This window comes from Trachypithecus francoisi, unplaced genomic scaffold (assembly GCF_009764315.1).
Source record: "Trachypithecus francoisi isolate TF-2019V2 unplaced genomic scaffold, Tfra_2.0 Lachesis_group20, whole genome shotgun sequence".
Lineage (NCBI taxonomy): Eukaryota > Metazoa > Chordata > Mammalia > Primates > Cercopithecidae > Trachypithecus > Trachypithecus francoisi.
In genome coordinates, this window is record NW_022681466.1 from 13,987,883 (window position 1) to 14,003,446 (window position 15,564).

Below are 15,564 nucleotides of genomic sequence, written 5' to 3' on the forward strand. Positions count from 1 at the left end.
TTCAGGAGGAGATGGGCTCAGCCTTCCTGGTTCTTCCAAGAGGCTCCACTGACTGGGGTGCTTTGCAGATGGTTTGGGAGTACCACACTCAGTCCCGAGGGAGGCAGCAGACAGACACGGATGGGGTGCTGGTGCTCGGTAGAGTTGAAGAGGGGATGGGAGCCAGATGTGACTACAGCAGCTTCATCTGTGGGGCCCAGCCTCAGACCCACAACAGTCCCAGCCCCAAGAAAGTGCTGCATGTGGACAGGCTCGATGGCTCACATCTGTAATCCTAGCACTTTGGAGGCCGAGGTGGGCAGATTGCCTGAGATCAGGAGTTTGAGACCAGCCTGGGCAACACGGTGAAACCCCATCTCTACTAAAGTACAGAAAATTAGCCAGGCATGGCGGCATGTGCCTGTAGTCCCAGCTACTCAGGAGGCTGAGACGGGAGAATCGCGTGAACCCAGGAGGCGGAGGTTGCAGTGAGCTGAGATCATGCCACTGCACTCCAGCCTGGGCGACAGAGCAAGACTCCGTCTCAAAAAAAAAAAAAAAGAGAAAGTGCTCCATGCAGTGTCTGGAGGGCAACAGCAGGGGGCAGTCGGTCTCCCATCCCTCCTGTCCTGGGCACCAAGTGTAAGCTGCCATCGTCACCTCTCCACTAGCCCTAAACATGGGTGCCCCTCTCCCACAGAACCTGTCTCCAGAGAAGATTTTCCACGTCATCGTGGCCCCTTGTTATGACAAGAAGCTAGAGGCTCTTCAGGAAGGCTTTCCCCCCGCTTTGCATGGCTCCCGGGGCGCTGACTGCGTGTTAACATCAGGTGAGAGGTGGGCGAGGGCGCACCTGGCCGCTGGGGGATTCTCTGACTGGCCAGTACACACCGGAGCCAGGCAGATCTGTGTCCCAGAGCCATCTCGGTGCCTGCCACTGTGGTCACTTGTCTGAAGTTACTGACAGCTGGGAGGCCAAGACAGGTGGATCACCTGAGGTCAGGAGTTCGAGACCAGCCTGACCAACATGGAGAAACCCTGTCTCTACTAAAAATACAAAAAATTAGCCGGGCATGGTGGCACATGCCTGTAATCCCAGCTGCTCAGGAGGCTGAGGCAGGAGAATTGCTTGAACCCCGGAGGCAGAGGTTGCGGTAAGTTGAGATCACGCCATTACACTCCAGCCTGGGCAACGAGAGTAAAGCTTCGTCTCAAAAAAAAAAAAAAGGATAAATCAGGTCTCTGGGAGAACCACTCGGGCCGTATGGTGGCCCTGACTTTACATTACAGTCCGTGCAGTGTACCTACCTCTTGGTAGAAAAGTTGTCTATAGTCATAGTGGGTCTCCTTCTCACAAACCAAGTCTGCACTTAAAACACAAGTGAAGTTTTTTTCATTCAGAGTAAAATGAAAAAGGCACGTTTGCTTCAGTGATGTTGCCTTTACCACTGTATTGGCCACTCCTTTCAGATGTTAAGAGCCTACAGTGAGTTGTGTGTGTGTTGTGGATGGAAGTCATTCCCTGGAATTATGTAGAACCCATTCAGAAGAATGTTGACATCAGTTGGTGGGGGAAGCTTAAGACTTTGTTAACATTCTGGTGGAACTGTTTTAATTGGTCTCTGAAAACAGGTCCCTGCAGGTATTTAGATTAGTGGTACGTGAGGCAGAGAGATCAGCTCTCAGGGACCATCTTTAAGGATGCCAATGTCCCTGACAGTCCCCTGACTTGAAATTCTAGCACGCAGATGCCTCTGGAAAGGTCCCCACCCCCCAGGCACAGGCTCCCTGTGGGGTGACGTGGCAGGGGTGTTGAAGGATGAGGGACAGAAGGGCCCTCAGCACTGCCATCCTTCACTCTCAGAGGAAGGTCCCAGGGGCCATCTGCTTGTGTTGACAAAATAAAAACATGCGCAGCAAGCTATCAGAAGAACCATGTCCAGCCGTCTTTTTTCTGAGTACAGATTTATAGGAAATTATGCTATTTTCTTACCTGTGTTTCCAGCCATCTCACAGCATCTGATGTGATGCCACAGCCAGGTTTTAGAGGCTCAGTTTTTCTATTAAGGATGTTTTTTCAGGCATCCTCATGTAAAAGGAAATACAGAAAGAGGTTCTCACTTTCAGTTGATCTCATTGCAGAATAACCATATGTCATGTAAATGTAGCTGGGTGCAGTGGCTCAGGCCTCTAGTTCTAGCCACTCAGGAGGCTATGGCTGGAGGATCACTTGAGCCCAGGAGTTTGAGACCTCGCTGGGCAACACAGTGAGACCTTGTCTCTTTTTTTTTTTTTTTTTGAGACACAGTCTCACTCTGTTGCCCAGGCTCTGCAGTGGCTCCATCGCAGTTCACTACAACCTCCGCCTCCCAGGATCAAGCGATTCTCCTCCCTCAGCCTCCCAAGTAGCTGGGATTACAGGCGCACACCACCATGCCAGGCTAACTTTTGTATTTTTAGTAGAGAGGGGATTTTGCCATGTTGGCCAGACTGGAGACCTTGTTTCTAAAAAAAAAAAAAAAAAAAAAAAAAATGGGCTGGGCACAGTGGCTCACACTTGTAATCCCAGCACTTCAGGAGGCTGAGGCAGGCTGGTCACCTGAGGTCAGGAGTTCGAGACCTGTCTGGCCAGGCGTGGTGGTGGGCACCTGTCATCCCAGCCACTCAAGAGGCTGAGGCAAGAGAATCGCTTGAACCCGGGAGGCAGAGGTTACAGTGAGCCAAGATCGCACCACTGTACTCCAGCCTGGGCAGCGGAGGTGAGACTCCATCTCAAAAAAAAAAGAAAAAAAAATGCAACCAGTATATATTTCGTCGTCCTATCTCTGTGAGCTTGTTATAACAAAAGTTTTCTGTTTGTTTCATACAAAGTGGACCAAAAAAGTTTACAGATTTTCCACATGGGAAAATCATGGAGAGATTGTTTACGTAAATGCCACAGTTCGAGGGCAGAAAGAGGAATGGGAAGAGGAATTCGAATTGAATTCTGCTTACATTTTATTAGTGTTTGATTTTATTGGCCTCACTTTGCCCTTTAGATGGACTCCACTCCTGCTGTCTGTGATGGAGATTTCATAGGAGGGAGGTCATCCAGGGTTACTAATGTCAAATTTCCTGCAGGGGAAGAAAAGTTCCTGTGGCCACCTGTGTCTTTTCAGTGTCTCTTACTTCGTTTGTCTGTAGGTGAAATAGCTCAAATAATGGAGCAAGGTGACCTCTCAGTGAAGGATGCTGCCGTCGACACTCTGTAAGTGGCTTATCTGGGGAGAGTCCTCTGGAGGGCAGGACCTCCCGTCAGCCCTGCCAGCCACCTGACAGGCCCAGGGCTGCCCTGCTTTATGACGAGGCCATGTGAAGCACTGAGATGCAGTCCCCCAGGCCCCCGCCACAACCCTCAGCCATCCTTCTAGCTGTTGAGTGGGATACCATTCACCAGGGCTGCCAGGGAGTCGGGAGGCTTGGCGGGCTTCCACGGTGCGATTGCCACCCCAAACCCTCGAGGAAGGACGAGAAGCACAAACAGCTTTGTCCTCGCTGGGGCAGGGCCGTTCGTGTGTGCACCAGCCCCCTTCTTCCTGGGTGCCGTCTGTGCCTCACGTTCCACGTTCCACTGTGGGGCAGTGGGGCAGCTCCCTCAGGCCCCTTTGCAGCAAGAGTGGCAGGCTGGGTTCTGCTGGGGGCGGTGACCTTGATACCCAGCAAGGTCTGGGGCTCCTGCTGCACCCCAGGCACTGGGCAGAGAGCACCACAAAGGCAGTGGCGTGTGTCCTCACAAACACTCCGCATCCCAGATGCTGCATTCATGCCCTTTTGGGGGAAGGTGAGATAGAAGTTAAGCATCTCTGGGGCCATGCACATGGTGGCTCACACCTATAATCCCAGTACTTTGGGAGACTGAGGTAGGAGGATGCTTGAGTCCAAGAGGCTGGGGTTGTAGTGAGCTATGATTGTGCCACTGCACTCCAGCATGGGAGACAGAAAAAGACCATAAGCATCTGGAGCACCTGCAAGAGCCTATGCATGGGTTCGGCGTGACTGAGAGTCCTCCCCCTGGCCCGAGCATCAGGCAGGCCCTCCCGAGACCCCTCAAGATGCTAGAAATGGGACTTTCTCCAAAGTTTAAACATTTGTAGAGGATTTAGCTTCTTTGGTGGTGACCTTGGATTGTGATGCCCTCTGGAAGTCTGGTTTCACTCTTGGCTGTCACTGTACATCGGCATTCATGAAGGACTTGTTTTTTCTCTGCCTGGTGAGGTTTGGAGACTTGAAGGAGGACAAGGTGATGCGCCATGATGGAGCCAGCTCGGACGGGCACCTGGCACACATCTTCAGACATGCGGCCAAGGAGCTGTTCAACGAGGATGTAGAGGAGGTCACTTACCGAGCCCTGAGGTGTGGGGCAGCGTCCACAGCCTGTCTGTGCCTGTGCTCAGCACATGTGCATGTGTGGATCTGTGCATGTGGCAGTTCTATGTATGGAGTTTATACCAGTCAAAATCAAAAGGGCTTTTTTGTGTTTGTTTAGACCTTTTATTTTGCTGACATTCCAAACTTATGTTAGAAAGTGTTCTTGGCCGGGCGTGGTGGCTCACACCTGTAATCCCAGCACTTTGGGAGGCCGAGGTGGGTGGATCACAAGGTCAGGAGATCGAGACCATCCTGGCTAACACGGTGAAACCCCGTCTCTACTAAAAATACAAAAAATTAGCCGGGTGTGGTGGTGGGCGCCTGTAGTCCCAGCTACTCGGGAGGCTGAGGCAGGAGAATGGTGTGAACCCGGGAGGTGGAGCTTGCAGTGAGCCGAAATTGTGCCACTGCACTTCAGCATGGGCGACAGAGCAAGACTCCTGTCTCAAAAAAAAAAACAAGTGTTCTTAAGTCACAGATAAAGGACTTGATGGATCAAAACTCTCTGTGTTCATTTTGTAGAAACAAAGATTTCCAAGAGGTCACCCTTGAGAAGAATGGGGAGGTGGTGTTACGCTTTGCTGCGGCCTATGGCTTTCGAAACATCCAGAACATGATCCTGAAGCTTAAGAAGGGCAAGTTCCCGTACCACTTTGTGGAGGTCCTCGCCTGTGCTGGAGGTGAGGCGCCAAGAGCAGCACCTGGGTCTGTCCCCCACGGGTGCTCAGGCCACACTGGTCCTGTAGCCGCCAGAGAGACGGTGTTCTTGGCCACCCAGAGCCTCTCTCAGCCCCGAGAGCTGTGTAGGGTGTGGATGTTCCCGTGGGGCTTGTGCTGGGACATTCTGGGCTCTGTTGGTTTTGCTCTTTCCCTCACCCGGCATAGCGTGTGGGCATTCTCTTGGGGACGTGCCCTCGGGAGGCCCCACATGGCACCAGGTGAGACTCAGCCCATGGCAGCTGGCTTAGAGAACAAATCACAAGAGTCGAGGCCACCCTGCCTGGGAGAAACACCCCTGCCTCCTGCCAGGCGCCAAGGATGAGCCAGCTCTGTCCTGAGTGATGGGAGAGAGAAGTGAGAGGTGGAAGCGGGAAGGGGTATGACCCAGCCTGGGCCTGAGGGGCTCCCTTGCTGCTTGGAGGGAGGGTGGGCCACTGTGGGCTGCGATCATCCAGGCATGTGAGGAAGGGTCCCCACCTGGGGCAGGGAGAGTGAGAGGACAAGAGGAGGCCAGGACAGGGTGGAGGTCTCCGGGAAGGATGTGCTGAGGGTGAGTGTCGGGGACGAAGGGGACCCCCTGCCCCTGACCCTTGGTGGTCCATCTGCGCCCCTGGTGGGGAAATGAGGACCTTTGTGCCATTGTGAGTCGGGGGGGCACCACGAGGGACTCCAGTGGAAATGCCGGGTGCAGGTCAGTGGGAGGAGTGGCTCCACTGATGTTAGTTGAGTGGGACAAGGTGTGAAGCCACAGGACGGGAGGGGCCCCTGGGCAGGGCACAGACAAGGGTGCAGTTGGAGGCCCTGCCTTCAACACAAAGGAGGGGAGGCCCCAGCCAGCACTGACAGGAGGGTGAGGGCAGAGAGGCAAGCATGTGGCCTTGGAGGCCTCACTGAGCATTCCGGGGGAATGGAAGGGTCAGTGCCACAGCTGGGCTGAGGAGCAGCTGGGAGGTGGGCCATGAAGCAGGGCCTCTGGGAGGGCCTCTGCATGCAGGCGGGTGGAGCTGGGGCCTGAGGAAGGAGAAGGTGCAAGCCAGCCCCCTGGGAAAGTGGAGGTTGGAGACCAACTGGAGTGCCACCCTGCAGCCCATGGGGAGTGAAGTTTAACCAGGGAAATTTGCTCCAGATTGTTTTAAATGAACTCTTAACACTACTAAGAGTGACATCATCTAACATGCTGGAGAGTAAGTAGCATTAATAAATAGGAGACACATTTTTACTCAGGCCAGTGTTGGGTGTGTGGGCTCATGGCTGGGCTCACAGCTCAGCTGCCTCCGGTGCGGCCTCCAGGCAGGGCCCAGCACACTAACGTGTGGTGCAGGCAGGAGTGGTTTTACTGCTTGTTTGTTCACAATCCCTGTGCTATCTTGGTTTTGCCAAATTCCAAGAGAAGCTGGAAATCGGGATTTGCATACAAAGCCACCCAGTTCTAAAAGGCAACTTAAGTTTTAGGTAAAACCATTTTATGGGTGATATAAATGGGTAAGAATGAGAGGTACATGGGTCCGGGTGCGGTGGCTCACGCTGTAATTCCAGCACTTTGGGAGGCCAAGGCAGGCGGATTACCTGAAGTCAGGAGTTCAAGACCATCCCGGCCAACATGGTGAAACCCTGCCTCTACTAAAAATACAAAATTAGCCGGGCATGGTGGCACACACACCTGTAATCCAAGGTACTTGGGAGGCTGAGGTGGGAGAATTGCTTGAGCCCAGGAGATGGGGGTTGCAGTGAGCCAAGATTAAGCCACTGCACTCCAGCCTGGCCAACGGAGAGAGACTCTGTCTCAAAAAAAAAAAAAAAAAAAAAAAAATGGGAGGCACACAGGGCTATGAGTCTGGGATTAGTGTCCCTGAGGGCCTTGGGGAAGACCCTGGCCTGTGTAGCCAGCCCTAGCCTTACACCACGCAACGTTCCACGTTCCCTTCATTCCTCTCCCGCTTCCAAACTGTCTTCCCTATGAGGCAAAAGCTTCCTTAAGACTGTCCTGGCTGGGTGCGGTGGCTCATGCCAGTAGTCCCAGCTTGAAGCAGAAGGATTGCCGTTTGAAGCCAGGAGTTCAAGATCAGCCTGGGCAACATAGCGAGACCCACCCCGCATACCCCAGTCTCTACAAAAAATTTAAAAATTAGCCAGGCAAGGTGGTGTGTGTCTGTAGTCCTAGCTGCTCAGGAGGCTAAGGCGGAAAGATCGCCTGAGTCCAGGATAAACTTACCTGTGTTTATCTTTCAGGATGTTTAAATGGCAGAGGCCAAGCCCGGACTCCCGACGGACATGCGGATAAGGCCCTGCTGCGGCAGATGGAAGGCATTTACGCTGACATCCCTGTGCGGCGTCCAGAGTCCAGTGCACACGTGCAGGAGCTGTACCAGGAGTGGTTGGAGGGGATCAACTCTTCCAAAGCCCGAGAGGTGCTGCACACCACATACCAGAGCCAGGAGCGCGGCGCACACAGCCTGGACATCAAGTGGTGAAGTCAGGCCAGGGCCTTCCAGCTGCTCTTGGGGCCAGAGCCACTCTCAGTAGAGGGAGGGGCTGCCCTGAGTGGAGTATTAAAGACACTTAAGAAAACTGCTCAATGGGTTACTTTGGTTTCTCAGAGTTCCCTGCTATCCCGTTTATTGGAAGCCCCTCAGGCAGTTTCATGTGGTGCTATCTTCATAATAGGTGTGGGATTGGGAACTTTTTTTTTTTTTTTGAGGCGGAGTCTCACTCTGTCACCCAGGCTGGAATGCAATGGCGCCATCTCAGCTCACTGCAACCTCTGCTTCCTGGGTTCAAGCGATTTCTCCTGCCCCAGCCTTCCAAGTAGCTGGGACTACAGTCGCACACCGCCGTGCCCAGCTAGTTTTTGTATTTTTAGTAGAGATGGGGTTTCACTATGTTGGCCAGGCTGGTCTTGAACTCCTGACCTCCTGATCCACCCGTCTTGGCCTCCCAAAGTGCCAGGATTGCAGGCGTGAGCCACCGTGCCTGGCAGATTGGAACGTTTTGACATGAAAGAAGCACTTCCCTGATTTATCCCTTTATCCTAAGATTGTGAAAAAATCCCAAAGAGTGAGAATGGAGGCCGGGCGTGGTGGCTCAAGCCTGTAATCCCAGCACTTTGGGAGGCCGAGACGGGCAGATCACGAGGTCAGGAGATCGAGACCATCCTGGCTAACACGGTGAAACTCCGTCTCTACTAAAAAATACAAAAACTAGCCGGGCGAGGTGGCGGGTGCCTGTAGTCCCAGCTACGCAGGAGGCTGAGGCAGGAGAATGGCGGGAACCCGGGAGGCGGAGCTTGCAGTGAGCTGAGATGCGGCCACTGCACTCCAGCCTGGGCGACAGAGCGAGACTCCGTCTCAAAAAAAAAAAAAAAAGAGTGAGAATGGAGACAGACTACTGTATTTTAAGTTTTAAAAAAATTCCAGAAAGTGTCCTGTGACGAGCTAAGACCCCCAGAGGTTGTAACACACATGCCTCGGAGGTGATTTGATGCGGGAATGAGGGCAGAGGCGGGGCAGCAGTGCCTGTGGACTCCTGTGGCCCTAGGGTTGTTAGGGCAGGCAGTCCACAGTCCCAGATTCCTGCCCATTTTGGCTCTTTTACCCACTCATATTTTCCTTGAAAATGTTTTTGACAGAACATTAATAACTGTCAGCCTTTTAGAATCAGGAGACTCATACACAAATCTGGATTTCCAGCTTTATTAGAAAAACTGTAGTTTCTGACAACAGTAGGCCCCATTCCTCACAGCCAGTCACCACCCTCCTCCCATTCCCCACAGCCAGTCACCACCCTCCTGGACCACACTCAGGGCCCTGGAGGCCTGGCGACCCAGGCCCCAGCTCAAACTTGTACATTCAGTCTTTGAGTTAGACTTGCATTGCAGCAAGGGAAGGGCCTGACAAGGGTGGCAGACACAAGAGTGGAAAATTGAGAAGGCTGCCCGCACAAGTTGGGTGGGTGCGGGCGAGCCCCAGCTCCTCGGCACTGTTGTGAGGTGGGAGTCAGGGGTAAAGGCTCTGTCCGACCCTGAGGGGTTGAGGATGCTCGGGTGGTCCAGCCTCCCGCAGAACACTTCCCCGTCACCCTTCGCAGACAGGTTTCTTCTCACACACAGCCCTGGCCCATCCACTCGCCATGAAGCCCTCTGTGCTCAGGGTGATGGAGCCCCCTCCATTCTGGCACTGCACTGTGGGCATGAGCTTGCCTTAAAAAGAAAGGAGAGGCTGGGCATGGCGGCTCTTGCTCTATAATCCCAGCACACTGGGAGGTCAAGGCGAGAGGATTGCTTGAATCCAGGAGTTTCTATGTGGTGAGACTCCGTCTCTACAAAAAAAATTTTTTTTTTTTGAGACAGAGCCTCAGTTTGTCACCCAGGCTGGAATGCAGTGGCGCGATCTCGGCTCACAGCAACCTCCACCTCCTGGGTTCAAGTGATTCTCCTGTCTCAGCCTCTGGAGCAGCTGGGCTTACAGGCGCATACCACCATGCCTGGATAATTTTTGTATTTTTAGTTGAGACGGGGTTTCGCCATGTTGATCAGGCTGGTCAGGCTGGAACTTGTGACCTCAGGTGATCCGACCACCTCAGCCTCCCAAAGTGTTGGAATTACAGGTGGGAGCCACTGCAACTGGCAAAAAAATTTGTTTAAAAAGGAGAAAGCAGTTTAACCATTAACAATGAAACGGAGCTGGCAGACACCTGAAAATCCGCGGACCGCGCAGCTGCACCCTAGGGCTCCTCCCAGGAGAAGAGAGATGTCAATGTGGCCAGAGGTGTCCTGAAGCACTGGGATTGGGTTAACTTGAGTGATGGCCTTCCCAGCCCTCCGTGCTGCAGAGCCTCTCTATGCTAGGCTGCCTTCATCTCACTCTGTGCTGTGCCTGTGCACCTGTCTTGTGGATAACTGCGTATATTGTGTTCCATTGCCTGTCTTGCTGGATGACTGCATATATTATGTTCAGTTGTGTATTTGTTTTGCTTTCAATCTATATACAGTTGGGTTTCCAACCTCTGATTCTGGAATAAACAGTTGCAGCGTGTCTGAGTGAATGGTTGAGTGAGCCTAGCCACCTGCTGCCCCAGCAGGGCCACATCATGTGGTGTGTTGCTGTCCTCACGATGGCCACGTCAGGTGGCCTCGCCTGTGCTTCCTGAGCTGCCACCTGGTGTGGAGTCAGGAGAGTCCTCTGTCTTCCTCCAGGAAGATGCTCACCAGGCCTAGAGCACCAGGTGTTGGCAGAGGGCCACCCTGTTACAGTGAAGAAATCACCTCCCACAGTAACCACTGCACAGGGCACCACAGCTGGCCTGCCATGAAGCCATCCCTGCAGGTCGTGTGGGGAGGCCAGGCTGAGGGACTGGGCACCAACATGAGATGCTAGGGGTCCCCGTGCCTGCTGGTGGGTCATAGCTATGGGGACTGTGTGCATTTTCTGCACAGGAGAAAAGTGGCGAGAGTTCCTTCATTATAACCGGAATGATATTAGCGGTCAGACCAAGGCGCCTAGATGTGGTGCGAGGCAGCACACTGGTTGGGGAGGATGGTGTGCCCGGCCCGTGCCCGCTGGTGAGCCAGGGTAGTCCTGGCGTGAGGCAGCACACTGGTCCAGGGGGATGGTGTGCCCGGCCTATGCCTGCTGGTGAGCCAGGCTGGTCCGGGGGGATGGTGTGCCCAGCCCATGCCCGCTAGTGAGCCAGGCTGGTCCTGGCGTGAGGAGGAAGAGGAGGAGAAGATGAGCCTTGGTGGCATCCCGTGCTGGCACCACCATATAGGAACACAGCTGTGTGTGCTCTGGTGCTGCTGTGTACCGTAGGGGCCCGAACACGTCTGATCTGATAAACGTGTTGCCGTCCCAGTGAATAGATCTGCTCTTTGGTGCCTGTGGTCTGAGCAGCAGAGCCCAGATATCTCAATTCCATTTCCACCTGTCCTGAGAGCTTATACTTGTTGCAGCCAGTGTAGACTGTCCACACTGGTCCTTCCTCAGTGTTGCTGGAGTTGCAAACGGGCTCATCCACTGTGCCCACCTGTTGGTTTGCCGCTTGCCTGGGGTGTGGATCTAGGCTGAACCCCTGGGTGTGTGCTGGCTTTGAGGGTGTCCCATGGCCTCATCTGCGGGCCCAGAGCTGAGCAACTGAGGTGTCTGGACACATGGCCTCCCACAGTCGTGTGACCTTCACTCTGAGTCTAGGCCAGAGATGTCAGAGGAGGGAACGGTGGCTTAGGCAGGGGCTTGCCAAGGCCACTTCGCCTCTAAATGGGGCCCGGTGTTTATGTTTCCACTGCAAACAGAGCATCTGTCTAAAGCAGATCAACCCTCAACTCATGGTTAGGAGCCCTCAGTCCGCCGCTGCAGAGGGCGAGCTGTCGGTTTTGGGTAGAGGCCGGCTCTACTTTCTGAGCCTTGTGTTCTGAAATCAAGGAGAGCAGGTGCCAGGGCTGAATGCTTCAAAGTTGAAATGCGAATCGTCCAATAGGCAAAGATTTTTATTAAGCACTCAGCTCAGTAAGAAGAGGGAGTGCTCACAGCTGCTGGCTAGAGTGCAGTTTGGCAGTAACACCCCAACTTGATAAAAGACATATAGCTCATGCCTGTAATCCCAGCACTTTGGGAGGCCAAGATGGGCGGATCACGAGGTCAGGAGATTGAGACCATCCTGGCTAACATGTCGAAACCCCGTCTCTACTAAAAACACGAAACATTAGCTGGGCGTGGTGGCGGGCACCTGTAGTCCCAGCTACTTGGGAAGCTGAGGCAGGAGAATGGCATGAACCTGGGAGGCGGAGCTTGCAGTGAGCCGAGATGCTGCCACTGCACTTTAGCCTGGGCAACAGAGTGAGACTCCGTCTCAAAAAAAAAAAAAAAAAAAAAAAAAAAGTCGTATAGCCTAGCTGTTAGGAACTTTCCCTGGAGCAGTCCACCTCACAGGTGCCCAGTGCGAAGGACCTGGAGGATGTCTGTTCTATGTCTGCATTTGCTGTAAACAAGCTGCAACAGTGAACTAAAAGCCCATTGGGGCAAGTGTCAGGACATCCAAAGCTGGGGTTCTAGGAGTGGTTAAAGTATAAAATAGATGTTTACGTCCTGACATGGACTTTTTTTTTTTTTCGAGACAGGGTCTGACCCCGTCACCCGGGTTGGAGTACAGTGGCACCATCATGGCTCACTGCAGACTCAACCTCTCAGACTCAATCAATCCTCCCACTTCAGCCTCCTGAGTAGTTGGGACTGCAGGCAAGCGCCACTCCTCCCAGCTAATTTTTTGTACTTTCTGTGGAGACAGGGTTTTGCCATGTTGCCCAGGTTGGTCTGGAACTCCTGGACTCAAGTGATCTTCTCCCCTCAACCTCCCAAAAGTGCTGGGATTATGGGTGTGAGCCACCGCACCAGCCTGGTTTGAAATTTGATTAGAATAAGAAGGAAAACCTGGCAAGGCAGAGTGACAGACACAGCATCTGCATGGTGAGTGTGGACGAGTGGCAATGGAATTGGGAGGAGGGACTGGAGCGGGAGCAGTGGCTGTCAACCACTGCCAGCACTTTGCCTCCTCTCTGATGCCCCTAAGCCTTCCTCTCATATCGATCTTGGCAGAATCCTCCTGTTCCTCTGTCTTCGGCTTTGGCCACCATCAGGGTGTGTGTCCTGCAATTTCCCCACTCCTTTTTGCCCTGTTATGGAAAGACCATGTAGCAGCTGGCACTCCTTCCCCACTCCAGGCCCAGAGCACAGTGTTTGCAACTGTCCTGGGCTCTGGTACCTGAGGAGTCTGTCCCTAAGCCAGTCTGGACACAGCCAGGCAGTAGCACTGGCACTTTGGGATGTCAGTGCCATCCTCATGGGTACTGTGTCCATGTGGGATGCCAGGGCCTGGTGGTGGGATGTACGGGGAGTGAGTACTGCAGCTGCATTTCTCTCCTGTTGGAGGGAGGTTCTCACCTCCAGCTTCTGATGTCAGTGGAGCAGGAATGCCAACCAGAGGACCGTAACATCCCAGCCCCAGCCCCCCCTCCTTTTTTTTTTTTTTTTTTTTGAGACAGGGTCTCATTCTGTCACCCAGGCTGGAGTGCAGTGGTGCAATCTCAGCTCACTGCAGCTTCGACCTACCAGGCTCAAGAGACTCTCCCACCTCCCAGGTAGCTGGGACCACAGGTGCATACCACCATGCCTGGCTAATTTTTGTATTTTTTGTGGAGACAGGATTTCACCATGTTGCCCAGGCTGGTCTCCAACTCCTGACCTCAAGCGATCCACCTGCCTCAGCCTCCCAAAGTGCTATGGTTATAGGTGTGAGCCACTGCACCTGGACTTGATCTTCTAGCCAAAACGAGAGAGAGAGAGAGAGAGAGAGAGAGAGGAGAGAGAGGAGAGAGAGAGAGAGAGAGGAGAGAGAGGAGAGAGAGGAGAGAGAGAGAGAGAGGAGAGAGAGAGAGAGAGAGAGAGAGAGAGAACGTAAAAGGGAAAGAAAAGGCAGGAACCCCTAAGCCACACCCTCAGGAAAGGAAGGGAAGAGGATGGGGATCCAGCCAGACCCTTTTGTCAGAAGAACACTTGCTGGGTTCAGGAGGGGTCCCTGGTGAGTCGGTTGACGGCAGGAGACTCCCTGGCAGCCAGACAGGGAGAAGGGTGCCAGCCTTTGCAGGCACCTTTGGCCACGTGGAGGAGCAGACCTAAGTGTGGCCAGGGAGGTTTCAAAACCTCAAAAACGCTGCAGACAAAGGATGCATGTACTGTGCCTAGACCCTGTTCTCTAAGCCACGAGCAGGTACTGATGGGGGGGTCCCAGGCCAGGTGGACACACGGAGAAGAGGACTGAGCAGCAGAAAACCCTCTTCGGCCCAAGCCAGGGAGTGCAGAGGGCAGTAAGCCCACTACTGCGGGACTAGGCTGTGAGGCAAGGTGGGCTCACATCGAGATTTGAACTCGGATTGCTGCCGCAGCCCATCCTCCGTGCCTTGACACGACCAGGGATATTACTGGGGCCTGGGGAGGAATATAGAAAGGGGCCCACAGGTTACCCAGTCAGGGAGGAAAACAAAGCCATAGCAGAGGATGGTTTCGATCCATCGACCTCTGGGTTATGGGCCCAGCACGCTTCCGCTGCGCCACTCTGCTGACTGTGAGATGGTAGCTTGAGTCAGACCATGACCACACGAGTCATCTCCCTGCAGGCGGCGACCTCTACTGGCCAACAAGGGCCAACCGAGGACTGACTGGGCAAGGCACATGCTCAGCCTACTCCTCTTCTCTCAACTTCTTTTTTTTTTTTTTTGAGACGGAGTCTCGCTCTGTCACCCAGGCTCGAGTGCAGTGGCCGCATCTCAGCTCACTGCAAGCTCCGCCTCCCGGGCTCACGCCATTCTCCTGCCTCAGCCTCCCGAGTAGCTGGGACTACAGGCGCCGCCACCTCGCCCGGCTAGTTTTTTGTAGTTTTTAGTAGAGACGGGGGTTTCACCGTGTTAGCCAGGATGGTCTAGGATCTCCTGACCTCGTGATCCACCCGTCTCGGCCTCCCAAAGTGCTGGGATTACAGGCTTGAGCCACCGCGCCAGGCCCCAGAGAGTTTTATCTATAAGAAGTTGAGAGGGCCGGGCGCGGTGGCTCAAGCCTGTAATCCTAGCACTTTGGGAGGCCGAGACGGGTGGATCACGAGGTCAGGAGATCGAGACCATCCTGGCTAACACGGTGAAACCCCGTCTCTACTAAAAAATACAAAAAAACTAGCCGGGCGAGGTGGCGGGCACCTGTAGTCCCAGCTACCCCGGAGCCTGAGGCAGGAGAATAGCGTGAATCCGGGAGGCGGAGCTTGCAGTGAGCTGAGATCCGGCCACTGCACTCCAGCCTGGGCGACAGAGCGAGACTCCGTCTCAAAAAAAAAAAAAAAAAAAACTCTGAATTCATGTCCTTTTCTGCTGTTAAAACATTGGCTGGAGGCCAGGCACGGTGGCTCACACCTGTAATTCCAGCATTTTGGGAGGCCAAGGTAGGCAGATCACCTGAGGTCGGGAGTTCGAAACCAGCCTGACCAACATGGAGAAACCCCATCTCTACTAAAAATACAAAATTAGCTGGGTGTGGTGGCGCTCACCTGTAATCCCAGCTACTCGGGAGGCTGAGGCAGAATTGCTTGAACCCAGGAAGTGGAGGTTGTGGTGAGCCGAGATCACACCACTGCACTCCAGCCTGGGTGACGAGCAAAACTGTCTCAAAAAATAATAAAATAAAATAAAATAAATAAAAAATGTTGGGCGGGCACAGTGGCTCACACTGTAATCCCAGCACTCTGGGAGGCTGAGGCAGGAGGATCACTTGAGCTCAGGAGTTTGAGACCAGCCTGGGCAACACAGGGAGACCCCAGCCTCGACAAAAAATACAAAAAGAAAAAATGGCCAGGGGTTGGCAGCGAGCGCTTGTAGTCCCAGCTACTGAGGAGGCTGAGGTGGGAGGATCGCTTGAGCCCAGGAAGCAG

The 15,564-nt window shown here is 53.7% G+C and overlaps 1 protein-coding gene, 1 long non-coding RNA gene and 1 other non-coding gene across 4 annotated transcripts in view; 1 reads left to right on the top strand and 2 right to left on the bottom strand.

The window, feature by feature from the left end:
- The window catches only part of NARF (nuclear prelamin A recognition factor), a 30,754-nt gene extending 23,072 nt beyond the window's left edge, over positions 1-7,682 (top strand). For both annotated transcript variants that reach the window (XM_033181712.1, XM_033181713.1), the window contains exons 7-11: positions 680-809; positions 3,163-3,226; positions 4,234-4,371; positions 4,909-5,066; positions 7,336-7,682. In XM_033181712.1, coding sequence (XP_033037603.1) covers positions 680-809; positions 3,163-3,226; positions 4,234-4,371; positions 4,909-5,066; positions 7,336-7,577 — 732 coding nt within the window. In that variant the 3' untranslated portion in view covers positions 7,578-7,682. The remainder of the gene's footprint in view (positions 1-679; positions 810-3,162; positions 3,227-4,233; positions 4,372-4,908; positions 5,067-7,335) is intronic.
- Positions 1,802-5,892, bottom strand: LOC117066390. The gene is made up of 3 exons (XR_004430319.1): positions 5,624-5,892; positions 5,400-5,408; positions 1,802-1,816 (listed from the first exon to the last, which is right to left on the bottom strand). It is a non-coding gene; the product is annotated as an uncharacterized LOC117066390 (long non-coding RNA).
- Positions 7,683-14,138: 6,456 nt separating the features above from the next.
- TRNAM-CAU lies at positions 14,139-14,210 on the bottom strand. The gene has a single exon. It is a non-coding gene; the product is annotated as a tRNA-Met (tRNA).
- Between the last annotated feature and the right edge of the window lie 1,354 nt (positions 14,211-15,564).